Source organism: Dermacentor andersoni, chromosome 1 (genome assembly GCF_023375885.2).
Source record: "Dermacentor andersoni chromosome 1, qqDerAnde1_hic_scaffold, whole genome shotgun sequence".
Taxonomy (NCBI): Eukaryota; Metazoa; Arthropoda; class Arachnida; order Ixodida; family Ixodidae; genus Dermacentor; species Dermacentor andersoni.
This window is the reverse complement of record NC_092814.1, coordinates 89,256,630-89,284,321: the sequence shown is the minus strand read 5'-3', so window position 1 is coordinate 89,284,321 and position 27,692 is coordinate 89,256,630. Positions and strand designations below refer to the sequence as shown.

Genomic DNA, 27,692 nt, shown 5'->3' with positions numbered 1-27,692 from the left:
CAAGATGCAACGTGTTACCGGTGACTTTATCGGCACTGAGTGGCAAAAAAAAAAAAGTTAACGACAGTGGCCTGATATTTACACTCTCTCTCTCTCTCTCTTTGCGATATGAGCTGTACGTGCCAGCAACCGTTTCGAATTCCCATCGATGCGATGCGCCAACGTTCGCGTGCACCACGTGAGCCAACTGGCACTTCTTTGGTCTATACCCTCCTCTGGCAAATGCTGTTCGCTTTCGTAGCGCATCGCCGTCGTGTACGTTGACACAGGCGGCAGAGTAGCCGGCTAGAGGAATGTACCTCAGGCCGACCTCTCTGCATTTCGTATCATTAATCTTTTCTCTGCACACTGATACGATACGGTAGAAATGCGATGTGCCACTGTCACATTCACGTAAACGTGACTCAGAGGCCACATCCGCTTTTGAATACGTGAAGTCACCGAGGACGAGATTACGTACCTTTCTTTCTTATTCAAATCTGATGTGTATACATGTGTGGTAAACAAACCACCGCTCATCGTTTGCTGCCAGACACTGTTTGCGATGTTGCGGCACAGCGAGTGCATGCCTGATGATGTGCAGCGTTTTCTTTTTTTTTTTTTTTTTTTTTGTCGTCTCATTTCTTCCTGGATAGAATTTGCGCCTCTTTTGTCCTCGCTTCCTTCAACGTCATCGCTTTTGGTAATCTCACCATATATATTTACTCGCAACAGTTGCAAACGGTGTAACTATTGCAACATTATGGCCTAGCGTTACTAGTATACCTATATTTATGGCTACTGCCCATCTGCGTGCGAGCTGCGCACACGAGTTAATTCGAACGTCCAGCGCAGGCGCAGGAGTCATCCGGAAGAGACAATAGTGAGAGGTGCCAACGTGCTAAAACATTCTATGTACTCGTGCACACACTTTTCGCTGGAGTAAAAATTGTGCCATCAACAGTGCACGCGTTACGCGTATAATATACGTATAAGCACGGATTTCTACTTGCAATACGAAACAATACAGACCGACAGTTTGAGGCGCGAGGACACACCTGTTCTGCGACCGATTGTATATCCTGGTCTCTAGTTCCTCATCTCCAAGGATTCGGGTGCAAACATCAAAAGGCCCCACGAATTGAGTTTTCTTTTTCTTAGGATTTTTGATTCCCATACAATCGGTCGCAACCGCCTCGCAAACGGCGATAGATTTTGCCACGATTCAGCAGCGAGTCGCGAAGAAGCTCCGCGCTAAATGTGACGCGGGCACTGCATCGCTTAATCGGCCTCGTAAATGCCGGAACCCGAATTCGGAAGTTTTCTTGAATGGTGAATGTCTAAATTCCGAAACTAAAGCAGGGGCTAAGTCTGAACTGTGTCCTCACGTAGGAAGCTACGCTGCGAGTAAAATGGTGACTTATTATTCAGCTATTTATTATCTATTTATTTATTATCTAGTGGGGTACTCCTCCCCTCCCCATCTTTTGGCTATCATCACTTTCTTTTGTTACAGTCAATCAATCAATCAATCAATCAATCAATCAATCAATCAATCAATCAATCAATCAATCAATCAATCAATCAATCAATCAATCAATCAATCAATCAACTCCGAAGAACTATTGCAGCAGTCAATCAATCAACTCGCAAGAACTATTGCAGACCAAGGGCACTATAGAGCGAGATGATGATCAACGTGCGTCGGCCGGTGACTAACAGTTCTTACTAACACAAAACTCTGTGAATCACACCGGTCTCGTATCAACATGGCTACTATACGTAAGTGCTGATCGCGATTGGACATCACCGCGGCGACCGTCTCGTTATCGCGATGATCGCTATCATAAGTGGCGGGTGTCCGGACGCCGGCCGATAAGCAAACGCTCCCACGTAAGAGAACCTTTCTGAATGCAGGTGCCGGTCCCCGGATCTACATCCTCGCGTTCAGCGTTCTCGCAATTGCACGCGCCAGGACTAAATCCGTCTTGCGAAAACCGCAAGCGCTTCTTGCTGATGTCGGTCGGGTGCCTCGAGGCGCGATGTCTGTATGCGTATATACGAGCTGGCTTATCGTCCATCATCAGCACGTGCTCATCCGGCAAGATCGCCCCATAAAAAAAAAAAAAAATGCGCCTAGACCGAGCGATGACGATATGGCACGGGACGCCATATCGTCTTGGGTGTATAGGGAAGCGTTTCTCGAAAATGTCACTGTAGCGACATAATTACTAGCGCTCGCGGGGAATGTTCGTCGATATCACTGCTCTATGCAGCGCTCACTTTCTTGGTGCCCCCTACGTATTCCTTCGCTGTTATTTTTTCTGAGCATTGCAGCCGCTGCGTTTTCTATATTTGGTGACAACCTAGAGGGGGTGGGAAACACTCTTTAATGGATGCCGGAAACGATTGCTCGACCATACGGCCTCACATGCTACTTCAGATGGCGGGGGTGACATATGAAATGACACCTTTATACGCAGTATATATACACGCGCAGAGATCATACACAAGCACACACAGTAACAAGTAAAGCTGAAGTGTCTGGTAGAGGCCACTTTCTCAGAGAAAGGATAAGAGCACCCCAGAATTCAGCCCAAGCTCCACTCATAAAGCCGCACTGCCTCAGAGTTCAAAACACGCGGTTTCCGAGAGACGCCGATATATGCAGCGAGAGAACTTCGCCTCCACCGTGGCATCACGGCAACGAGCGAACGTAAATTGGCTGGCGCTTATATGTGCCATTGAGTATATACATTGGTTGTCACCTATAATATATAGACTGTTTAGCAGGAGTTTACCAGCCTCTCAGAAACGTCCGTCCAGCGTGGTTTGAAAATGTGCATTGTTGTGGGAGGTATATATTTTAATGCGAACGCAACGGGGAAATGGATGCCGCCTCTTTAGTTTATCCGTATATCTAGGCTCCTGGACTAACTGATCCCTTCGCAACAAATATACTGTCACTTGAAAGATGTGCAACCGTCCCCGAAATTTAGAGTGTCATTTCGCGACTTAGTCCACGCGAGCCCGCCAGGGTGTCAGACTGGAACACCTGCTCGCCGTCAGTATATATAGCTGGCTATATATCTATGTCAAGTGGCCCGGTACTGGGGCCGAGTGTACAAAAAAGAAAAGAAATCGTTTGCAAGACTTTATTGTCAGCCGCAGGCTGTCCGTTTTACGCGGATAACGTCCGTTTCGTATGGCGCAATATTTCTCGCGATTTCGCGCACGCGCGATATCGCAGATGCGGCATATGTGTGCGATTTTTCAACGTTCGGAAGGACCGAACTCCTTTTCTGCAAAATCACTCTTGCTGCTTGAACGGAAAATTAACAGCAACGCGGCTCGTCAGGCGCATCGATGGTGCATGTCCTGTCTGTATTTTCTTTCTGTTTTTTTTTTCATGTGGTTAGCTTAAACATAAAGCAGCTTTACGAAAACCATTTCTAATGCGTTTTACTTTGTTTTCACCGAAGTGGACCAGATAATCGTGCCTCAAAAGTAAGTGACTCTTTCATGGAGCAGTCGATCGGTGCATGCGAAACGGAACTCCACGTGCTGTTGTTCTCGCGGCTCCGAAGAACGCCGTACAAGATGGCTGGTGCCTCTTCTTTATACGAGCCGTTCCATGGTATAAGAACTGCTCTGTGAATACGCGCATACGTATACATGAACACGGTAGCGCAAGGCATGGAGGAAAAGCGTTTTCCCCGCACCTTGTGGTCCTATACTCGCGACAGGTGCGTCACTCTGGCGGCCACAAGCGTCGAACCTTTCTCTCTCCTTCTTTTTTATTCCCTTTCTCTCTATCTCTTCCGCGGATCTTGCAAAAAGCAGCTAGACGATTTCTGTACGGTGGGGTCCGCTGACGCCCTTTCAGCGAGCGCTTTCCTGCATTTCGTCCGGATAAACCAGCTTTCCGCGAAACTCGTCTGCAGTTATAAGAAAATGAGTGCGGAGCCCCGGCCGCCTGTAAAGGCGGCCGGGGCTTTTTGTTTTTTGTTTTCTTTTTTCCTCGCTGCACGGAACGACGTGACTCGCCTTTCGATATTTCCGCGTGCGGGCGGGCGCTTGAGAGCCATCGCGTCGTCGTCGGACATCGTCGTCGGCCGTCCCTATGTGCCATACCGAAGGCTCCATCTCGCGCGCCGGAGTAGTTTGCGGTGTTGCATCGTAATACGGTCTCGGCTCTCCGCGTGCTCGCTGGAAGAGACAGGCGACGGCGCAGACGAGAGAGGGAGATAGGAAACTGTAAAGAGCCTCGTGTGCCGGTGGAGCTCAATGCAGTCGCCTCGATGGTGCACCGCCGTCTCCTCCGCCTGCATTGCATGAGGGGTGACAGGGGTATGTGGCCGTCGCTACGAAATGAGCTGGCGCTCTTGAGACTGGCCCAGAGACGGAAGTGCAGTGTGAATTTCGAGCCTTCCGTCTGGCCCTATTTTTCTTCTTCTTCTCCGGAGAACACGAGTCGGCTTCTGCCGGTCTCGCGTGGCGCGAGCAAGTTTTCTCCGGAGTCTGTTCGGGCCGGCCGGGCGTCCTCGTGTGGCAATATGCGCGCGCCAAGACAAGCGCCGCCTCTCGGGCCATCGCTGCGGCGTTCCCAAACTTGTGTCTTACATCGGGCCACGTGCGCGGCGCTTGGCAGCCTGCGGGCCGCACTGTGACGTGGATTAGGAGAGAGAGAGAGAGAGAGATAGAGAGATTTCGGAGGCCAAGGCTAATTTGTGACGGATAAGGCGAACACTCGGGAGGGCCACGCCGGTTCCTTCGCGTGCGGCGAGTGGTTCGCGTGTTTGCGTGTTTGCGTGTTACCATAAACCCTGGTAGAGTTGATGTTACCGAGTGTATTGAAGAGCCACTGTTGGACTGTTGAAGACTAGAGAAACTTATGTTAAAAATTAGCAGCAGAAGAAATTGCAGATTCATTCATTGAGCCTTTAATTGTCCTCCCGAAGTCTCAGCGGAACTTAAGGTCCGGCAGGACCCTTCTAATTTAAGGTTAAATCATTCATGAGGTTAAATCAAGGTTAAATCATTCATGTTAGGGTTGCCCAACTTCCGCTTTTACGCTAAAGGTCCAACCCCCTCCCGCTAAGGTTTCACTCACTCACTCACTCACTCACTCACTCACTCACTCACTCACTCACTCACTCACTCACTCACTCACTCACTCACTCACTCACTCACTCACTCACTCACTCACTCACTCACTCACTCGTTCGTTCATGGCAGGCATCGTCCTCTACGGTAAAGACGTCGGGAAATTAGTGAACACTTTCTTTCTTCCTTCTTGGCACCCATATATCGTCTAGTGACGAAGCAAGGCGATATATACAAGATAACTGTCTACGTACGATAGTGATCGGAGCAAGTGGTAAATTTGTATTCTGGAGTACAGCCGATATCATTACAAACGAGGATCAGGTTGCAGTCATTGGCTTTGGAACCCCCTTATGCATGCTATCTGTTACATAATCATTGTGATAGAATTGACAATAAACTGAAACTGAAACCGACATTGCCAGAGCAGAACGCCAATCGACAAGGCGCAATACATTTGGCAAAGTGAGCTTCTCTACAGTCAATACGCGTGAACAGTGGACCGCTACAACACTCGGGGATCTCACATAGTCTAGAAAGGTAAAATAGCAACGTGAAACGTCGTCGTGTCTCCAACAGTGTATTCCCGACTTTGTCGTCACGTCTCGTCGTCCGTCGCTACGCCTTGTGAGCGCCGACAAGCAGCACAGGCTTGCGAACGTGTTCCAAATTTCCAACGAGAAATGCGCGCGATCTTTACTGGGAAGTGACATTAAGCCGCAAGGAAAAGGCATAACATTCGCGGATCAATTTTCTTTTGCATCTGTGGCTGTTGTGAAGTGTATCCTCCATCCTTCCTAAAGATACACATATTCATTGCGAAATAAATAATAAAATTGATGCATTCATAATATTTGCATGTACTGGCCGGTGTCCTAGCTAACGTTAACCAAGCTGCTAAAAGTAAAAAAAAACGCAGTACAAGGTACGATCCTGTATTCGGTCGTCAAACCTCTGCTGATCAAACATCGTACAGGTCTTATAATCCTAAGTCGCGCCGTGCTTCTTCCCCCCCCCCCCCTTTATAAGCTTGGCTAACGTTAGCTGGGGCATCCTATGCCCTATTTTAGCTCCGTTTATTTTGTATAGGTAATTATAGGTACCACTGGTCAGTTAGTTGCCTTTGGCTTACGCATAACCTCAAAATTAGGTACGAACAGGCTGAAGCGAGCGAAGCTTTTTTTTTTTTTTTTTCACCGCTTACTGCTCTCCTCGTGTAGATGACCGCGTTTTTGTCATATTTGTGATACATTTCTTGTATTTTTGTTATGCAACTGCTCTGTCTCTTTTGTATCCTTTGTTGTTGTTAACATCTTTCTTTTTTCGTTGAGCCGTTTTCTCGTATGTAAAATGTCTTAACACTACTACTATAATGCCCCTATGGCGACTGAACGTAAATAAATAAATAAATAAATAAATAAATAAATATAAACTGCAGCGCGCTGTATGCCACATCATATAAACCAATATGCCCCATCATAGAACATGTGATGTGTGAAAAAGATTGGACAATCCTTTTAATAAGGCAAACATTTCATCGCTTTAGCATAACGCGGTGAGCTATCCCTCAATGCCGAGGAGTCAAGTGCGCATGAGCACTATACAGGAACTATATTGTAAAGCTCTCTGCTACAATAGGCGACGCTTAAAATCATTGTGAGCTAGTCAAAAAGTCATGAAGTGAAAAAAGGGCCGTACTAATGTAGTGGCTACAATCCCAATTCATTTTCGTGCTTCGATCATCATTGGCACGAGCGAAGCATCCCCCAAATAACTTGGGGAATCCGCCAGACGCGGAGTGGTAAAGGATAGCACATGGAACATGTAGCCTATGAGGAAAAGAATCGTTGCATTGTACCGAATCAGAGCTTCCCCTCAATCTCTACGGGCCGGAACTGTGACGCACCTGACGTCAATTGCGGGACGCCACGAAATGTTGCGCTCTTTTTCGCCGATATGTGGTCCTTGCTCAGCAGAATGAGCCTGCTAAAGTCGCCATATTAGACACTTTCGCTGTTATTAGAGAGATTTAGTTTAGGGGACGCAAGCGGCTTGCGTGCGCAAGAACTAGGGGCCACGGTACTGCGCATGCGCAGACCTCTACGTGTGGGTCAGCGCATGCGCAGTACCGTCGTCCCTAGTTCTTGCGTACGCAAGCCTCTTGCGTCCCCTAAACTAAAACTCTCTATTGTAACTAGGCTCGGCCAGTCGACGTGATAATTTGTGACGTCACAGGAAAGTGGATCGGTAATGCGAAGGCGGCGGCGCATGCAGCCGCTGGTACTCGCGCTTCCTCTTATATAGAGCATACAAATGTCTGTTTTCGGTCAGAGTAATCCATTATCTATTTTTTTTAGAAACGTGTGCCAGCCTAGCCCTATACTCAAACTTCACATTTTCCGCCGCCATATATTCTCACTGAGTGCGTTACTCGCCGAACGCCAGCCACTGTACGTACGGAGTACACGCGATACATTGGCTACGCATTCCCGTAGTCAGATACAGTCTGTGCTGGAGAAAAAAGAAACAGCAGTGCTCCTCCGGCCAACCTCTCCGCTCTTTCCTATAGCAGTTTGCTTACACACAGCAGCTGACTTCCGTTGGTGCTAAGCGGCGCTGTCTCACTTTCCGCTGTCGCAGGTGGTGGCCGTGCAGCAGAACCTGGTCAAGCCACGCTCCTGCGATGTCAACGAAAACGTCATCTCAGAATCGTGTCGCACCGAGTACGGAATCTCTGAAGAACAGCTCAAGAACGCCGTGCCCCTGGAGCAAGTTATCGATCAGGTAACGCGCAATGTGACACCGGCTTCGTCTCGACGTTGACCTTTTGGTTGGCTGCTAAGAAAAGCCACCGCAAGGACTGGTGACCTTGCACTAACATTGTGTCAGGGTTACGGAGCACACTTCGCGCCGTCCTTACCCGCAGGACGGTGCCAAGGTGTACAGGATGGCGTTATACGCACATAAAACGCGCGTCTCCTCTCACCATGCCGCCACCCTCGCCGTATCCCGGATGGGATCAACACAACAGTCAAATCGCATTACCAGGCCCGAATTTAGCGATCAAGTTTAGGCAAAAACAAAAACTCGATAGAGAAAGCAGTGAAAGTTGTACAAGTCTAGGCCCATCGTTGCGTTATAGGGCCACAGGTTCTCGTGCTCTGCAGCGACGCTTCAATCGTTCCGCATATATTTATATATACGTAGCGAGCTTGACTACGTGCCCTTTGTTGGGAGACACATTTGTCTGTGCGAGCTGACGGCGCCGCACACGTTCTGCGCAACGCATGTTGTGCCTGTAGAAATGCATCATTCGGGAAAGTAGTCTCCTTGCGTTACTCATTCTATATATAGTACTGCTAGTACCGCATCGTCCTGAAAACACGCGACAACCACTGTCTTTCCGTGCCATCCGCAACAACATTCACTCCACTTGGGAATTAATGTGCAATAATTACTAGTATTTGCGCAGTCGCCCTAATGCCACACTTCTACGCGCCAGGCTAAGTGCAGTGCAGAAGATAGCGGCAGTTTGATCGCGAGATTACATCGTGGTGCCATGTGTGTGTGCGTGATGCCATGGCCATTTGAATGATGCTCGTTAACAGCTGTAGAAAAAATGCCGGCCTCTCGCTATGCTAAAGTTCGGCTATTACATGTAAACATTATTATTTGCTCTTTTGCGTTAAGCTGGCACGATAGTCATCAGGCGTCACATATAAACTCCTTTCGACTACGACAGCTGCTTATGCGTTTCTCTCAGTTAAACGCGCACCCGGTCCGTCTGGGAAAAAGCGCGTGACCCGTGCGCGGGACAGACGGCAGGAAAATAATAACCGGAAAAAAGCCGTCCAGGGCCTTCGGCGAGAATATCCGCAGCTGATAGATGGTCACGCAGCTTATTTTGAAGCACGCATTTGAAACAATCAACGCGCAGACATTCTGCGAGTAATGGAGCGGCGATAACAAATACTGTACTCCGTCTTCGCGAGCTGGTTCGCATGCGCACACCTCGATGGAAAAGAGAGAGAGAAAAAAAAAGAGGAAGAGGGAATGGGTGCTTCATCCTATGGAATGGTTAAACCGAAGAAAGCTCGGCATATGTAGTGCAACACAGTCATCGTAATGGCCCATGCATTTGCTATTCAAGACAGATGGGGCACTGGATGAGGCGGTGGTTCTACGGGGATCTCTCGTGATGCGATAAGAAACATCTGTACCACTTCTGAATTCGAAGTAGAGTCGACCTTGTGCCCGCACCGCGATGGCTCGGATAGTTAAGATGCGGGGTAACGTGCGAGCAACGGATTGCTCAACCCACTTATCCACACTGTGTGTGCACCGCGACAACGTCGTGGAGCGTCTCTTTCCGCAGTGTTCAACGCGGAAAAACCTGTTGCGTTTCGTCAATATACCATGCTTCTGCGAGTTACTAGTGAGTGTAAAAAAGTTCCTATTACAGTTAACTCGTTCGATACGTAATGGATAAATGTACACACACACAAAAAAAAAATCGCTAAACGAGGTAGTGCCTCTATATTCAGATATTTGCCGTTAAGCTCAACATGACTCTTCAAAACTGTATTGATGCTTATAGAAATAGTTTTTTTTTTTTTTAAATAACTCTTTTCACACATGTGCCACCAACAGAAATATTACGTGCGAAGAACCCGCGAAAACGCCTGCACTGGCTTGTGACCTTGACGTTGAGCCCGTCACACTTGCACAGTGAAGCTTTCTGTGGCAACTATGTATGCACGCAGCTCCTCTCTAAACACCATGGTGTTTAGGGAGGAGCTGCCACAGAAAGATTCGCTGTGCAACCGCTTAGTTTTTCGGCCGCATTTCTATGCGGCGACAAAAGTCAAGCTTTTTCGTGGCTTCCGTGTGCATGGACGGAGGTATAGTTCCTTGAAATCCAAAACTCATGCCAACTAATTCGCAACAGTTTATGCAATTTGTCGCAAATACAGTGACTTTCGTGTGACCCAACGTACGACACAGGCTCTGTACGAGCCTTTGTATGCGTTGTATGCTCTGTATGAGCAAAATGCGAGAGAGAGAGAGAACGATATACGTTGCGCTGGAGGAAACCCATATGAATCAAAATTTTGTTATGCACAGATTTCATGACAGCGGTGCCTATCGAAACGCAGTGACCGCAGTACCAGGTTGCTGGAAACGGGGCCTGATTACCGCGACATTACCCGCAAAGCGTCAGTGCTGCAATACGCATGCCTTTTGTGAAGTCCTTTATCGTGTCTCCAGTACGACCTCAGTAACCACAACTCCTAAGGAAATACTGCAGCCATATCTTGCCGTTGCGCGCTGCTACCGTTATCCAACAGCGTTAAGAAACATCGGCCGGAATGCAGACAGCTCGTGAAGCAATAAGAGGAGGGGCAGAGGCAGCACCGGGTCTTTCGACATCTTAGCCTCGTTCTTATCTCATTATGCAATATCTCAACCATTCTTTGCGCCGTTTAGGGTCGCACGCAATGTACCTGTGGCGAGGCGTGATAGCTATGGCCCGAGGCGTGTATACTGATTGAACGCCTGTAGCTTCTGCCGCGCGCCCAACGCAATATTATACGCGCCGCACAATGGTTTCTACACGGTGTCGGCTGCTTCGGCGCAACATGGCCGCTGCGATCGCACGCAGAGAGGTGCCGCCCACTCTATCAGCAGGCGATTGTTCGGATGCCGGACGCAAGGCGACGCTCGCTTTGTTTTTCCTCGCGTCGCTCTTAGAGGTCGACGCTCTCAAAGACCGCTTAATGCACGTAAAACGTGAAGGGTGATCTTATTTACTTATTGCCAGCACGCGGCGAAAGGCATGCGGCGTTGAGAATTATATGCGATCATGCAGAGTAACCTTGCAGAAGGTTTCACGTTACCATCCCCGCTCTGAATGCATGCGCCCTCGCTGGCGCTCCTGCTCACCGCATTATACTATAACCAGTTCACGCTCTGGGTACATTTGGCTGGAGCCGTCTCTGTATAGAGGGAGTTGACAAAATGCTGAGAAATATAATTGTTTATATGTAGCCTACTGTTGCGCTTCTGCCGCAACCATTATATCGCTGCCATGTGACAAGCGCTCAGGAGCGCCTGCTCCTTTAATGGTACACTCGATTGGTCGCTTTCGAGCGCTGTAGAGCGCCCTGGCGGCAATTTTTACATTCGGCATGGTCAAAATCGAGCGCTCGTACCACAGTTGCTTGGTTCGTTCAGAGCGCCGCGCTCCAGCTGTGTGAGCGCTCCGCGGCCTCTCGCCATCGAAGAGGGAACGCAACCGAGATCCGACAGAATTCCGGCCACATGCCATCCACAGCACTCTGGGAGCAGCTGAACGTTCCGCTCGGGTAAGTTTTCTATAGATTCATATTCGACAGGGCTCCGCAACGCTACAAACCGATTCGGAGCGCGGTAGGCCGGAACCAGTCGAATGTATACCGTAAGAGACGAGTACACAGGCTGCACCAGTATAGAGCTAAGTGCAGAGCGATGACGTCATTAAAAATATAAATGAAAACGTTGACCTCACGTACGTACTGCATGTATACAATCCAGAGTAGTGCGGGCGGTCGCTCTGACGCTGCGCTTGTCCCCCCCGCAGTTCAGCCAGTGGGCCCGGGCGCGGCTGGAGGCCGAGGCCGGCGGCCAGTTCTACTTCGTGACGGACGGCCAGCTGCCGCTGCGCCAGGCGCTGCATCCGGAGGCAGTGCGGCACGGCATCCTGCTGCCGGACACCTTCTACCACTTCTTCGACCTGCGCAAGGAATTCCAGGCCTTCTACGGCAAGGCCGTCGACTCGGTGCAGGACATGCTGGCTTGTATCCTTGGAGCTGATTTCGCACGCATGCGCGCTTCTGGCCCAGAGCTGCCGTGAGAGCCGCGCGGATACGCGCGCGACCGCAGTGGTTCTTCGTGTGTTACGTTTTGACACTCGTAGTGGAAGTTGAGCGCGGGTAGCGTATAATGTGCAACGTTGCCCACGTAAAAACATCCGTGGTAAGTTAAGTCATGTTTATGCGAAGGTATAGATAGGAAGTGTCGTTCTATGTCAACGCTGGAAGTAAGCGATTTCTAGCAGATAATGCCAGCTAGACGAATCTGAAAAAAAAAGGCAAGGTTAAATAAGTAAACAGAACGAACGAGAGCACACATATTTACGTTGGCTCTTGGTAACAGGGCTAGAAAGCCTTGCTAATCGTGACTTTACTAAGAAAAAAAAATGACGGATTAGACAGACAACGCAAGTAGACGATATCATTGTTGAGATCAAGAGCAAATGCACTTGTGCAGGTGGTGTAATGCGAAGAGCAGATAACCGATGGTCTATTAGAGCAATAGAATTGGGAAAAAGAAGAGGAAAACCTAGTCAAAGACGGCATTAGATTAGTTGCTGTGGTGAGATGAGGTAATTCGTAATAGAGCATGAAGGCGGTCGGCGCAAGGTAAATTGGAGTTCTTTGGAAGGGGTATTCGCCCTGTAGTGGACATAAAATAGACGGATAATGACGATGATGATACACACAGACCGCACTAGCGCGGTTCGTCACATGTCATTGTACTGGAATCACCGTATATACCTACTGGTAACGTCGGAAAGGTGTGTATTATAAGAATAGAAGACAGAAAAAGAAATTAACAAAAACCAAAGTTATGGAGAGCAGCAAAACAGAATGATGTTATGCCTTCTTCTTAGTTGTAAAATTACGCGTGGTTTTGGTCAGTTTAGACTGATGACGATGACGGCGAGAAAGTGTCCTAGCTTTCAAAAGCTCGACCAGCATCGGAAGTTTCTCTTCTAAAGACGTCTTTGCAGCGTATGACTCATTTCTGGTACATAGACGACAGGGAACTTTCGCTCTAGCGACCTCGGTTGTGTTCTCGAAATTATGTATAGAACGTATGGTTACTCTGATTGTATGCGACGACGACAAGGCAACGACGATGGGGACCACGAATAAGAAAGCTGGTTTATCAATCTTGGGCCTTAACTGCCACGGCGGCTTTATTTGTCAACGCAGCCAGAACCTCATATTCTGCTTTGCTCCTAATATATCCTGATTACGCCTGGAAACAGAACCTCATCCGCTGCTCTAAGCGGAAGCCCGAACTCTCGCGATTTATCGGCGCATGATATGTCTGGTGTGTAGTTCCAAGATATGTACACCTGTAAAAGCTTTTCTGCATTTGTACGTGCCCGAAAACGACCTCGTTTTCGGACTCCCAACAGAGGTACACTATACAGGTGCTACAGCCCCAAGCTTATTTATGCCACGCTGCTTTTGGTTTTCTTGTCACGGCGGGCACTATACCTTTGGCTGTTTCACAGCCGCAAGTATTCCACAGCCAATGTGTGTCTGACACGGATCACTCATTATAGAGGTAATCTGACCGCCACTGTCGTACAGCGGCGTAGACTTGAGAGGTCCGTGCTACGTGTGCACAGCAAAGACTGCGGACTGGCACAGAACTGTGGGCCTCCCTTGCTCCCATTTCGGCGGGATATATCGCCTTTATAGTTTACGCGCGAGCTTGCTGCGTAACACGAAGCATTGTTTCGTAACCACCACGCTCGCTCGGGGGGCGGCCTCCCCGCGGCCTTCTTCCAGAGGAGTAGGCTCCGCGTGTGAAGCAGCCAGCCTCCGGTCAGTCATCCATTTCGGCGGTGCAAACGCCATTTGTCGGCGTCGATCGTTCCGTACGAGCAAGTTTCACATGTCTCGGTTTTGTCGCTGGCCTGACCGGCTACGACTGCTGCCGATGGCGGACGCGGCGGAGCGTGGTGGACGCGCTCCGCGCCGCGAGCCCCCGGAGCGAGCATCGCGCTGCTCCACCCGCGGCGGAGGGAGCGAGGAGACCGGTTCAAGGACCTCCGGCCGAACCTGTTGCGTAGCAGGAAGTCCTGGCCTGTCCGGCACGGAAAGAGAAGCGCCGCCGCTGGCCGCCTTTGTCCTGGACGTCCGCCGGGCTGGACCTATTTGACTGGGCGTGGGCCTTGTTTGCTCGGCGACAGGTCCTATACTCAGCTGCGCGGCAACGGAGGCGGCGCGCGCGGCTACAGGAGAGGCGCATCGGTGGGTTCATTGCGCAGTAAGGACTGAGACGCCAAGTCTGGGCCAAGCACACTGCTACGTCTCGACACTAGCGACAGTGCATAGTCGTTGGAAGGCGAAGAAATGCGCACCAAGCCTTGGCACATGCTACTAGAACGATCATTCTGCACGTCATGCGACTTTATTCTCTGAAGAGTGCCGGACAATCATACGGCGGCGAAAACGATTCTAGACACCGAAAAAAGAAAAGTGGAGTAGAGAGAGAGAGAGAGAGAGAGAGAAAGCCCAAGGTTGAAACATGTCTGCATTAAGTCGTACAGCTTGTCATAAAAACCGCAACTAAGCGCAAGTTCGGGTTGTAAGTTATGTATTTAGCCTAAAGGTAAAAAAATCAAGATGATAGCGTATATGGCCTTGAGAGACTATCTAATACGATGGCGCCTCCTATTTCCCAACAAGCCGGCAGATCTTCCTGAAACTTGCGAGAGTACATACAGACAATGGGCTTTTCTGCAGAAATGCGGAAAAAAAAAAAAATGATTCGCACAGAGCCACGAAACCAGCACGCTGACACATAGCTCGGCTGTTATCCAATACGGTAGGCCCGAATGATCTATGGTACAGAGGAGCCGAAGAGACACGAGATCGGGCGACTGTCCATCGGCTGCCTGAGATTGCGTCACGGAGGCGAATTTTTCCTGCGTTCCCCGCTGTGACCTTGGCTAAAGAGGAGGCCCCCGCTGAAAATGTCGCAGCCCTTCTCCGTCACGGACTCTTGCCCATGAACTTGGAAGTGCGACTCTCTTCCTCCGCGGGTGGCGGCGGTCCGCGAATGGCCTCCTCGGCAGAGGTGCGCTATGCGCGGCGGCACCATCACGACGACGACGTCTGCGGTGGCCATCAGCGCCGCGGATAAGAGCCGCCGACGCCGGAACGCGCGCCCCGAGGAGGGCCGCGTAATGATCGGCGAGTGGCGCTGCCTCCTCGGCCCTTTCTTCCCGCGGGGCACAACGGGCAGAATAAATCACGACTCGAATTCGTGCTCGCCGGTGCTTCGGCGCTTTCTTTTCGTCCGACAGGGGGTAGCCCCCCTCGTGTTTGCACGCCAGCGACTCCTTCCGGCGAGGGGCAACGCACCCGCGGCCGCCGCCATCAGCCACGCAACGTGCCTAGCGCATTTCTCCGCCGTGCATCCACCCTTCCGCGGGCTCATACCTCGCGGACTGCAGCAGTTCCTGCTCTCTGGAGCGTAGCGCTACTCGTTGCTTTTTTTCTTTTTGCCTCTTCTCCCTTTGCTCCTCTGCTCTTGGACCTGTTTGCTTCTTTCGCTGCCCGTTCGGCGTCGGTTTTCGCTTTCGTGTGGGCTGGCTGGCAACCTTGGCGGCTTGGTAGCTTTGGCGCGCGCTTACACTCGCCGCTCGTAGCCGTGACGCAAGAGGTCCCCGAACTTTTCGCTCATTTGCTCTCCTCGTCGCACTCGCCCAACCGTCCTCGCGGCTTCATTCTTCCCACCTTCTCCCCCACGCGCCGTCCACTTGCTTTCTTCTTTACTACTATTATTATTATTTTCGCTTCCTTCGCCCGTTCTTCCCTGCTGGCCAATTTGCCGTTCGCACCTTGGCTTACTGGCTTTCGTTGACTTTGTCGCGTTCTGCCTGCAAGTCCAGTTGCTCAGCTCGCGCTCACAGCTCACCGCGCCTGTTCTTTGCTGCAGAAACGAGACGTGTAACCTTTCTTCTTAATTGGTTTCAAGCTGAGTTCATTACATCTGCCGAGTGACGCTCACGCAATTATGTACCCGCACCCTATAGCGACTTCAGGGTTGTTTACGTCGTTCTGGAACACTCGCGCCGACCGATCCTCCGACTTGTTTCTGCATAAGCCGGAGGTCGGCTCTCTTACGCGACGAGAAATCAGGACATTTCCTCCTGCCGAGCTGCGCCATCTCAAGAGCTTCCACCGAGCGCAGCCCGCCGAGCCAGTTTTGCTATGCTCAGTGCTCTTAATAACAGCGCTTGGGCCAAAATTTTCGGGATAATGGTGCTTCATGAAGATTGGGCTCTCCTATCTTTGCCCACCATTAGAAGAAAAACAAGCTTCTGAACTCCGCTGTGTTTTCGATTGCTTTTCTTTCTTTATTTTCGTATTCTACAAGCATGCATCTTATGAGCCTAACGCAGGTTACGAGTTTAGACCATGGCCGAATGACTTGAGAGCCTGTAGCCTGGTTCCAACCTTCAATGCGCACATTGTCACATAGAGAGCCATAGAAGGCGGACATCGTGTCACCTCTGGCGGTTGGGAAGGAGGACACCTTCGAACAGTTTGTCTGATGTGTGCAGTGACGCCTGTACTTGGAAATTCTCTAACATCATGCGATATCTGGCTCATACCAACAATCCTACTCAGTATAATATGCGCCAATAGATGGATGGCCAAGAAAGAAAAGACTGCGTTCAATGTTGCAGTTTCGCAGCTTGTTTGATACGCTGCACAGAAGGACATGTTTCACCGACGTTTACTCATTTTTTATAGTTGGTGGCATTTAGCCACTCCGTATTCGCAATTAACCCTTCCTGAGAGCTGTATGGCCAGGTTGTACTAAAGTTTATTATGCTTAGGGCTATTGCGAAGCGTGTTGCATCTTGCATAGCAGTTGCGTTGCCTCGCCTTGGTTTTTTGGGCAGCTAGGCCGGTTTCATGGCGTCCTAGTTTAATAGCCGATCTCTTCCGTTCCAGTCCTAGTAACTTATGTTTCTCACTCCGTCGCTTCCACGTTTGCTTCTTTAGATTATTAGACCGTACGAAAACTTTCACTTATTTTTACTACACTAACTGCGGTTGAAACAATGCGTAGATGTAGAAACTGCTTGTATCGGCTAATCATAGGCTCGTTCAATCATAACCACTTGCGAAACACCAATTCGGAAACACATGGGAACCATTCTGAACAGCTTAGATTCCATTCCAGCTTAGTTCCACAAGTAAAAGAAAAAAAAAAAGCATAACGCTTTTTTTTTCTTTATACGCCTAGCGCTTGCTAAGAGCTGCTGGAAATAACAAAGCCACGCGTAAGTACTGATAAAGAATTGACCGGGAGTCTTGTTTACTTGTATTTTCCTTCAGTACCTCTGCAGCACCTTTTTTTTTTTTTGCTGAATTTTTTTACACTGCTTTGATAGCAGCATTCAGTCATTATAGTTGGGGCGCCCACAGATTATGCGACAATGTGCATACCAGCGTTGTTTTTTGCCAATCATCGAGCCGGGATATGGAAATTAAGAAAGAAAGGCTGGCCACTTGGTAATCGAAATGTGTGCATGAGAGTTAGAAAACAATAAACAATTGTGGACAAAAGCAAGAAGTACGGAGCACGAATGCTATGGCTGAAGCAGTACACAAACCGAACGCTGGGAAGGAAGAAGTGTGCTGGACAAATGCTGTGAAAGAAAAATACAGAGGAGAAACGTTGGGAAGGAGGAAGCACACCGGAAGAACGTTGAAAGTTAACAAATGCACTGCGGGGGAACGCTGGTAAGGAAGAAGTAATTCGATGAAAGAAGCACCAAAAAATGAAGCACACAGGACAGGAAGTACAGGGGGCAAACGCTGAGAAGAGTCAAATTATCAAAAGCCCACTGAATAACTTTTGAGGAGCGCGCAGGGCAAACATTGTGAAGGAATAAATAGACAGGGGCGAACGCCGAAAAGAAGTACGTAGTACGAACGCCGGGGCGGAATAAATACGCAGGGCGATTGCTGGGAAACGAGTAGACAGGGAAAGCGCTAGGTAGGAAGAAATGCACAGAGTGCACGCTGGCAAGAACAAAATATGCAGGACGAACACTGGAAGCACACAAGGTGAACATTGGCAATGAAGCGCTTAGGGAAAACGCTGGGTATAAGGAGCAGTGTATTGAGGGAACGCTCGGAAGGAGGACGCACACATAGGGAACGCTGGGAAGCGGCAATCGCTTGGGAGGCAGACGAGCACATGACATATGCTGAATAAGGAGAAGACGTGGGGCCCGTGTTGAATTTAGCAGTTGCTACGATACAAAGTTTTGAGATAACCAGCGGACCGAGAAAGAAAGCTCCTTTATGAGAAGCAGAGTCCAATGGCGCTAGTTCCGCAATTATTCCTGCTGCCTCCCTTCCGAGCACGTGTAGGAAGATGCGACTCAGACACCCGGAGGACAAAAAGCAGCGGGCTCCACCAAGCTACATCCTGTGCCCTTTCAGCGTTACAAGAGCGCGGTCCCCGCGGTTGAGCAGCGGGCTCAAAGCTCTAATCCTCGGCGTACTTCATTGCGATGTAGCCGGTGCTTTTCTCCATCTGCGAAAGCCAGGTCTTCGCGCGTGAGCGGCAGGCGCGGAGCACGGAGCCAATCGATCTCCCGAAAGGACACTTTGAGCGCGGCGTTATGTGGTGCGCGGTGTTGCTTGCGCAACGCGTTCAGTGCGGCGGCTCAGGTCGCTCGTGCGTTGCGGCGCCGGCCGACACAAATGGGGCTGCCGCCGCGGGGGAAAGCCAGCTTGCCGCCGCTGCTAGCTTCCTCCCAGCTTGCCGCCACCCGGGCGACCCGCGCTGATTGGCCGCTAAGCGGCGGCGGCAAGGGAGCTGTATTCGCCCTTGACACCGATCTGGAGTCACGCAGTCAAAACAAACAACGCTGGAACCAAGCCGCCCCAAAGTGCCGGCAGCCAGCTTGGCGGGTCCTTCTCGCACGCGTGCACCCTATACGACGACGCCTTCGTCGGCCGCACACTGCAGGTGCCCCGTCTTGCATAACGCCGCGCTTTGGTTGTATACAAAGCTGGGCGTGCGATCGATTAGTGTCCCCCGGTGTCTTGAGGCCCCACTGTGTGGCGTAGTCGGAACAACTGCTAAGGTGGTGCGTGCCTTCTTTTTAAATAATCTTAATTACATAAGCACGCAGGCACAGGAATACGTCGCGCAGATGATTTCCTTATGCGTATGTGCCGCAACCATGTGTTGTCGGCACGCACTGTACGATATTTGGATAGAAATACTCATGGCATCCGCTCTCGTCAACTCGAAGTGACACGACTTGTGCTTCCGAAGAAGGCACTTGCCTGAAGCCTCGCTCTAGAGTAAGATTATGGAACATGAAAATTGAAGTCAATTCCAAGTAGGCGTTACTGGCGTTGTCCCTGCTTGAGGTTTAGAAACGGCGCTGGGAAAAATGGAGCGCGTTTCGCGTTGGGACGCCACCGACGCATACAGCGCTCATTGTGTGCAAGTCTCCGATATCCCACGCGCCGATGCTAACATTCCGCGCTGCCGCAGCGTCTTTATCGCCCTGCAACAGCGCAACGTTACAGCGTTCTCTCGCACCATCTTAGTGGCGCATCACCGTCGCAGCTTTGTGTCAGCAAGCGGGCGCCACTGTCACGAACACTGACGTTTACTGCGCAGAAAATAAACTTAATCCTCCGTACACGCTACGTCAGTCTCCTTGAAGTTTGAACTTCGATATCTCCAGAAATGGAAAAGCGCTTGAAGGGCTTTAGCATGACAGCGCACGCGCATAAAGTGTCGCAGAAGAGTATTCGTGTCATATTCGTAACTCGCCAGCTGCGCCACGAGTATCTAAGAAATATTTACGCATGGGCTACTCCTGATCACCCTCGTCCAGGCAGCTAGCTGTGCTCGTATACACAGGCACTTGCAGAAATTTCGCTACATCTATAACGTTGACATCTGTGGCCATGTAGCCGTAACCGAGCCGACAGACACATTTTGAAGCTTTAACCCTGTTTTAAGCATTCCGAATTCAGGATGCCGAAAGCCACTGAAACACAATCTAAGCAAGGGAGAGAGAATCGTGGTTCTTTTTCTTTTTTCGTGTCGTTCTTCATGTCGCTAAGCGCCTGCTATAATGAGCGACCAGCCATCGTCGCTGTAAACTACGAACCCGCCGAGCTCAATGTTAACTACTCGGCTGCCGTTGCGACAGAACTTCTCAAGGACTCGCGGCGGGGAGGCACTGCATGTACACGGCGCTGCATAAAGCACTATACGACCGGTTTGCTGCGCGGGTAACCACAGTCGCGCAGGGAGCCACGAGGAAGTGCACGAGTGAGTCCACACGTTCCGAGCGGGCAGGGGGCCGACACCTGTAGCACGCGCTCACCCTCGTCGCCACGTTTCGGGAAATGACGCGACACTTGCCACAAATTGCGAGACAACTAATGAGGGCTCAATAAGGCCTCCTAGAGTCTCTCAATTGGTGGTCCACGCTTCTGTAAAACTTGAAAAGCCGGCCACACTGCTTCGAAATAACACAGGAACAGGCATTTCGCCGTAATCGTTCGGCGACTTCCTACATTAAACGACTCGAGAACAGGTGTCATGGAAAAGCCGCCGGTGTGTTTAGCTGCTGTGCAGAACCCAACAGCAGAACGTTCTTTTCCCGCTCCCCGAAGTTAACGAGGTCCTTAACCGGCCCGGCGGCGTGCGTGGTCATGCTGCCCCCGTTATGGCTAAGCTATTAGAGATCGATTGTGAAAGAGCGGTGTCGCGCTACCTTTGTTTTACGCTCGCCCCGCGCCTGCAGGAAGCGCAGTGCAGAGGGAGCGGCCTGCTGGACGACGAGACCGAGGGCGGCCGCGCACGGTGAGCGGGGTGTGCGCTCGTGGTGCTGGCGGCAGCGGTAAAAATAAAAAAAAATAAAAGGGAGGCACGCACTCCTCTGGCGCCCGTAGGCCGCCCGATTGGCCAGTTGATCCTGCTATCGGTGCGTGCGAGAATAAGGTCATTGCTCCTGAGCCCGGCTTCCTCCTGCTTGGCGTGACGGGTGCCGCCGCCGGCGAAATTGCCCTTGGATTGGCTCGCCTGTGGAACGGCCCACGAGGAAAGGGTGCCAGGAAGAAACCGGAATGGCCGGAACCCGGCGTGGACTTGCTCGGCGGGCTACGTGACGCGCTCCCGGCGGCAGTTCCGCTTCCTTCGGAGCCCGTCTCGCGCCTGGGGACGAGACGCGCACGCCTTGCCCCGCCGTCGTGTCCTACGCCAAGTCGTGGCGCCATGTGGACGGCCCCGACGCGACTGGCGCGTGGCGTGGGCGCATAGCATCAATGACGTTGTGCCTAATGCCAGAACGCTGCCTGGCCGCCCGTGGCCTGCGGATATAAGAGCAGCGCTGCACATCGTACGGGGCGCGCGTACATGCACATAGGGACCCAGCTTGGGCGCAAGTGCAGACATGTGGAGCAATACCACGACCGGAGTACAGTACATCACTCCGAGGCTTGGCTCGATTCGTGAGAAAAGGGGTTCGGCTGTGCAGGACGCGGCGAAGGAGCATCTGCCTCATTTTTTCCGCGTTTGTCTGTTTTCTATTGGTAGAGGTTGCAGTATACCTTTTGACCCCCCAATGAAGCGCCCTGCGCACGCCTGTGGGCCAGAAGGCAAAGTAGCTGCCACACGGTCAACTTGTGGCAACGGCGCGAGACACATTTAGCACTTGACACGTTATGGAGCAGGCAAACATTTTTCTTTTTAATATATTATTTGGAAAGAAGGAGCGCGCGCCATCATTCTTTGATGAGGGCCTCTCTGCTCAGTGGAATAAAACGAGCTCTTTCTTTCCCTTCTTGGTTTGCCTTCTGAGCATGCATCACGGCGAGTCCAGGTGTGATTTTCCACCCTCCTGTGATAATTCCCTTTTTGACATGACTGAAGAAATATTGGAAATTCTCAATATTCCTAATAATTCTTTTGTTGGCTGAGGCTCATAGTATTTCACGTCCTTATCGAAACCTTTTCTTCATCCTTATCGCTGTTTTCTCTTCACCCATAAATGAGAAGCGTTGATATTAAGGGGCCCGTTTTTCTTCTTAAAAGAAAAAAAAAGCATTTCTTCTTGAATGAGATTCAGGTAGCGCGTGGTCCGCTAGAGACGCCAGGCCAGCGTCAGCCGGACCAGCGTCCGGCTGACGCTGGTAGCCGCCGCTCTACCTTGCCGTCCCTTCACTGCAGGGGTGTCGCCTACTGCTATGCGTAGTCTATATAGCTATTAGGGGGCACGCAGCATATACGAATGCTTGCCGCTCCTTGCAAAGTGAAAAAAATAAAGGCACAGGCAGCTGCCTGACATCCAGCTCATCAGCTGTGCGGTAGCGCTGCAACACTCGGCGTCAGGTTGAGTCGCGTGGAAACGCTACAAGTGCTTAGGCATTCACACTTTAGTGCGCACATATCCCTACTTTGGTTGGAACCTCGGCTGTCTCGCGGTAGTACTCCCGTAACTTGGGAACGTCCAGCAAGTGTCACAAACGTACTGATGGTTCACTTACACAAGTCATGACTCACAGATACTACGACGGAGCGAGTGCAATAGCAGAGCCTACCAATGGCAGGAAGACCCGTCGCGATGGCTTAGCGGCTATGGAGTTGCGCTGCGGGTTCGATTCCCCTTCGCGGCGGCAGCACTTCGATGGGGGGTGAAATGCAAAAACGCTCGTGCACCCTGCATTGGGTGCACGTTCAAAATTTCACCGACGATTACGATACTCCCTAATGCGAAATTTGAGCGCAGCTCTATATGTGTTTTCATTATGAGATATATTGGCTGGCGCGGAAATTCTGTCTCGTGGGGCACGTTGCGAACGGAGCGAAGAGTGGCGCGACTGCCTCGCTAATCGGGAGACCGCGAAAAGAGGCGCGTGGGTGACGCGAGGGCGCGATTCACAGCAGCCGCCGCAGACAGACCTCCGCTCATGCAGTGCTTTGTTTCCATACGACGCGCGCTACTCTAGTGGCATCTCGTAACCATCGTCGCCGCACATCTCGTCTTGCGCGACACTACGCTTTTTTTCTCTCGCTTTCGCCATAACCTCCTCCTCCGCTTTCCGCCTCATGGTTCACCCGTCTCCTCAACTTTCCTCCTTGCGCTCTCCTCGTTATGGCGGTATTTCATCTCCCGATGCGCTCCGCGCGTTCGCTTTCATCCTTCGCTGTGCTCGATCGTTCGGTTACGAGGTACGACGCCGACTCTCGCCGCAGGAACGGGCGCCTAAGGGCTGCGCTCTAAAAACACCAGGGTGTGAAAAATGGAGCTCCCACTATGGCGTGCCTTATAGTCATATCGTGGTTTTGACAAGTAAAACTCCAGAAATAATAACCAATGGCAGGAGAACCCCCGAATGGGACTTGCCACTCCCCGAGCTTTACATTTTAATGCGATAGCATTATAAGGATCATTCAAGCGCGCTCGCCGTTGTGGGTTATCATCGATAACAGTTGGGAGAGAGGGAAGCGTGTGCGATCAGGGAAATAGGTCAAGGCTTGAGGGAGAAGGAGAAGCGCGGCGCCGGAGAGAAGATGCGGTCGCAGGCGACTATGTCAGCGTCAGGTGACAGCGCGGTATCACTCTCTTCGCTCGCTTGGTTGCGCCGGTCGCGCTGCGAATGCGTCACCCTCACAAGAAAGCAGTCATGTCCGAAGAAGAGGCGGCCGCTGCTACTAGATGTACTGCTTATTCTCGCCATACGGTGTAAAGTTTGGAGTCGGGCATGAAATAGATGGTAGCTGGCTCATGCTGTCGTCCAACTTATCCACTCTGAGGACGTCGTTGAAGGGAAGGACTGCTTCTCATCGAGAACGAGGAATATGAGTTTATTTACATAAGTACGTTGCAGTTCATCAGTCTAGCATGACTGCGAGAGAAAGCACACTCAGCAGCCGCACAACAGCTGCTTATAAACACTCTGTCCTCCCTAGATCCCTAGGTGAGGGAAAACAGCAGTTCACCTCCAATTCGTAGCGTCCAACGTCATCGTAGTCGAACCGCCTTTTTGGAGGAGGGTTACACACAATTCCGCACAGTTTTTACTGACCACGCCGAGGAGAGTGGGTTCTCGTGGTGACGGTGCTTGACCCGAGCAGGCGCTTCTTAATCCCCGAGCTGACCTCGTACAGCGGCCGCCGCGGCTGTCCATTGTCAGGCGTCTTCAAAGGCTCATGAGAAGGCACCGCAAAGCATCTCCTTCCAGGAACTCCCCCTGCTTCAGTCGAACCGTGAAGGCGTTGGCGATTTCACTAACAATAGTTGGTCCGCCAATCGCGTTTAGTCATAGCGGCGCCGAGGGCGTGTTGACGCGGCACATCGTCGTCCCTACGAAACGAGTCACCGCGGCAGGTGGTGAAGGCTTCCACCAGTCTCTTCGGCGACGCTCGCCACGCTTGCAGCTGCAGCTGGCTGAGAAAACTGTATGTCGGCACCTCTGCAGGCCGTTCCTGACAACGGTAACTCTACGTGCTACGACGGGTAGACAGCGTCGCCAGGCCGAATCAGAGCGGAAACGTCGGGTTGTCAGGCCGTCCAAGCAACGTACCGTTCGCTTATAAGTCGCTCGGTCTCTGGAGGTTCATAGTTTGAAGAAAGGCGACGGCAAAAGAACACGAAGCCATTCGTCAGATTATGAGAGGGGGAGGCGACAACGTGAGATCCCCGAAACGGCACGAAGTTAATTTGAAGCGTTTTTATTGGCCACGTGGACGCAGCGAAATCAAAGGAAGCAGTGGCCCTTCACAGTTTGCGTCTGCTGCAAATCAATTAAGCCGTGGTAAGAGATCTCCGCCACGCCTACAGTGTGCGTGACAGGCTATAATTTTTTATAAGACTTACACGTTCATAAAAGTTGCCTTGGAGTACTGCTCGCATAAAAACAGTCAAAATAAACTGAGTTTAGTGAAAGCTTCGTTGGATTCTCGCAGAAGGTGTCTCACATTGTGCAGGAAAATGGGAAAATGTGAGGTTCATTCAATGGGAATCTTTGGTGGCAGATCATCGATAGACGGAAGCCTCCAAATGCAATCTTTCTAGAACTATCTCAGGTGATAAAATTTTAAGAGTCTGTGGACCGCTTATTTCTTTTTGTCAGTAATTTGCCTTTTATGTTCCTTTCAGATGATCTTCATATATAGCCTATAGTCGTATAGGATTCACTGTTCGTAAATTCTCTCTCTCTATCTGTCTTGGCAAGTGTCTGATGCACTGAAAAGCATTTTTCTAATATTGTGTTGTTTGTTTGTTTGTTTGTTTGTTTGTTTGTTTGTTGCAAACAATGGATGCTGTTTGTGTTTATGCTTGACCCGAACTCATAGACCTTTCTATGGAGCCCGATGCATCGGCGGAAGTAATTACTCGTCATGTACAAGACATGGCCAAGATTATCTTAAGGCTTAACATGGACGGTAAGTTCTTGGTTATTTATAACTAAGCTAATGGCATTGCTTCAAACGAGGAGCCAGAGATAGCGCCGTCGTGTCAGTAGCAAAGCATTCACACATTGGGTGCCGGTCCGTGCAACATACGTGCACACCAACGAACGGTAAAAGAAAAACAGAGGAGAATGAATTAAGCTCTAGCAAGTTTAGTACGAGTTTTCCTATTAGTCGGGTTAATTAAAATCACATCAAAAAGTAATAATAAACCAATCTACATTATTAGTTAAAGCTTCTGCAATTTCTAATGTGTCGTTCTTAACGGCACCAGAGGTTTAGCGTGTGGCGCCAAAGAGACAGGTGGCGCCACCGCATCCACATTCCTGCACAATTTGCCCGTGACGTCGGTGACTTTCTAAGCGGTTGCTAGAGCCTAACAAACAGTTTACTGATAATGAAACGATTGCATCTCAATCAGAAATAAGCGGGGAATGTACACGGCAACTTTTTGGTGACCTTTCTCGCCCAAAAAGGAGTACGCGAAAGTAACGTGAAATCAGTGACCTCGCAAAAGCTTAACGGATGTCTGTTTTGGAAGCAAACTTTAAAGTTTTCATTTTGTCCTGTTATAAGCAACCTTCTTTTTTCCGTGAAACAAGTGTGAGTGCATCTTTTCAAATGTTTTCTACGATCTGAAAATGCCTTTCATTTTTATAACATCCTAATTATAACGGGTGATGCTGAAGTGACGGTGATGAGGTGACCCAGACCAGCTGGCATCGCCACCCAGACGATATATGACACTAAGCCCGTATTTAAAAAGCAAATCACTCGCCAGAGCGCCTCCAAGAAAAAGAAAAAAAAAGCTTCGGCCAATCGTGAATTAGTGAAGGTGGGCGAAGAACGATAAAGCCTTCTTAAGAACAACTTTGCAAATGCGAACCCTGATCCAGTGCTACTCCGGCACAGTAAAAGTTATGCCCTGTCTTTGCTATCATTATACCCTGTCTTATCGTTCCATCTCAATTCGTTATGTACTCTATCTTTTTTTTTCTCCAGGGCACAAGTTTACAAATCCGGAAGAAATATCTCAGAGGCTAGAATCTGGAATTTGGTAAGTACCGTTGCGCGCAGGTGAGAGTGCACAGTTTACATATATTAACGAGAAGAAAGGAAACCGAGGGGCCATATTTTTATTAATCATATCATAAGAAGGCAACAAACACACCACAGGCAGAGTTACTTGTACTTACTAACTGAATTGAAGAAATTATAACTTGATGGAAATAAAAGTGGATCAAAAACAACTATACGAACCCACGTCTTCGCATTACGTATGCAGTGTCCTGACCATTTGAGCTACTGCGGCGCCGTTTTCCCATCCAATTTCTGGGGTATTTGTTTTACTACTAGAACTAACCCTGGGAGTGTTAGCCAGCGCCACCACTCACAAACCTTGGCGGCGGATGTGGAACGCCCATTCTGCCATCACCCTTTCTAGTAGTAAAACATAAATACCCCAGAAAATGGATGGGAAAACGGCGCCACGGTAGCTTACTTGGTAAGAGTATCGCACGCGTAATGCGAAGACGTATGTTCGTATTCCATCTGCGGCCAGTTGTTTCTTTTTTTTTTCATTCACTTTCACTTTCATCAATTTATCATTTCTTTAATTCAATTAGTATTTCCCTTATGATGTCTTTGTTGCCTTCTTATGGTGTGTGTGTGTGTGTTAACAGGATTCAGCCCATGAAGTGCTTTGACGTCATCACTATCTCGTCGCATAGTACAGCAAAAACCGAGCCGTCTCCTTAACGCCGTTCCGGGTGAAGTCACATGCTTGCAAGCTAAAATGATTAGGGTCTGTATCCATAAAAGCTTGGTCATCTTAGGAAGTTTCTCGGTCGGCGCGTGCTCGGGCGGCCACCACTCATTATGGCCATCGGCGTCATAACGTTCTCACCGCGGCAATGACCAATTGTGGACGGTACCTAAGTCAGAAAAGTTTCGTGAATGCGCGTCTTAGAGCCGACTTCACAAAGCTTTTTGTTCGTAAAAGCCGTTTGTTATTGGCAGGTTGGTCCAAGATCAAGCTTGGCTGACATGTGCTTTTGAGAACAGTTCTAGCGTAACGAAATTCTAAGAACACTGAAACTTGTCCTTCAAAGCAATCTCTTTTTTTTTTCTTTTCACAGCCGGAGGGAGGCGTTATCATTTTTTAACCTTTGATACGCAGTACGCAAGAAAAAAAAAAGATTTCACCCTTAAGGGTGAAAGGGCATTTTTTTGTGTTTTACACCATGCATTGCATCTATTGAGCACCCATGTATACTCATAACACCCCA

General features: G+C 50.1%; 1 protein-coding gene across 3 annotated transcripts in view; it reads left to right on the top strand.

Annotated features, from left to right (window-relative positions):
• Positions 1–27,692, top strand: part of fus (epithelial splicing regulatory protein fusilli) — a 139,771-nt gene that overhangs the window by 54,371 nt on the left and 57,708 nt on the right. For all 3 annotated transcript variants that reach the window (XM_050191584.3, XM_050191582.3, XM_050191580.2), the window contains exons 2-5: positions 7,726–7,869; positions 11,705–11,921; positions 25,288–25,377; positions 26,407–26,461. In XM_050191584.3, the coding sequence (XP_050047541.1) occupies positions 7,726–7,869; positions 11,705–11,921; positions 25,288–25,377; positions 26,407–26,461 (506 nt within the window). The remainder of the gene's footprint in view (positions 1–7,725; positions 7,870–11,704; positions 11,922–25,287; positions 25,378–26,406; positions 26,462–27,692) is intronic.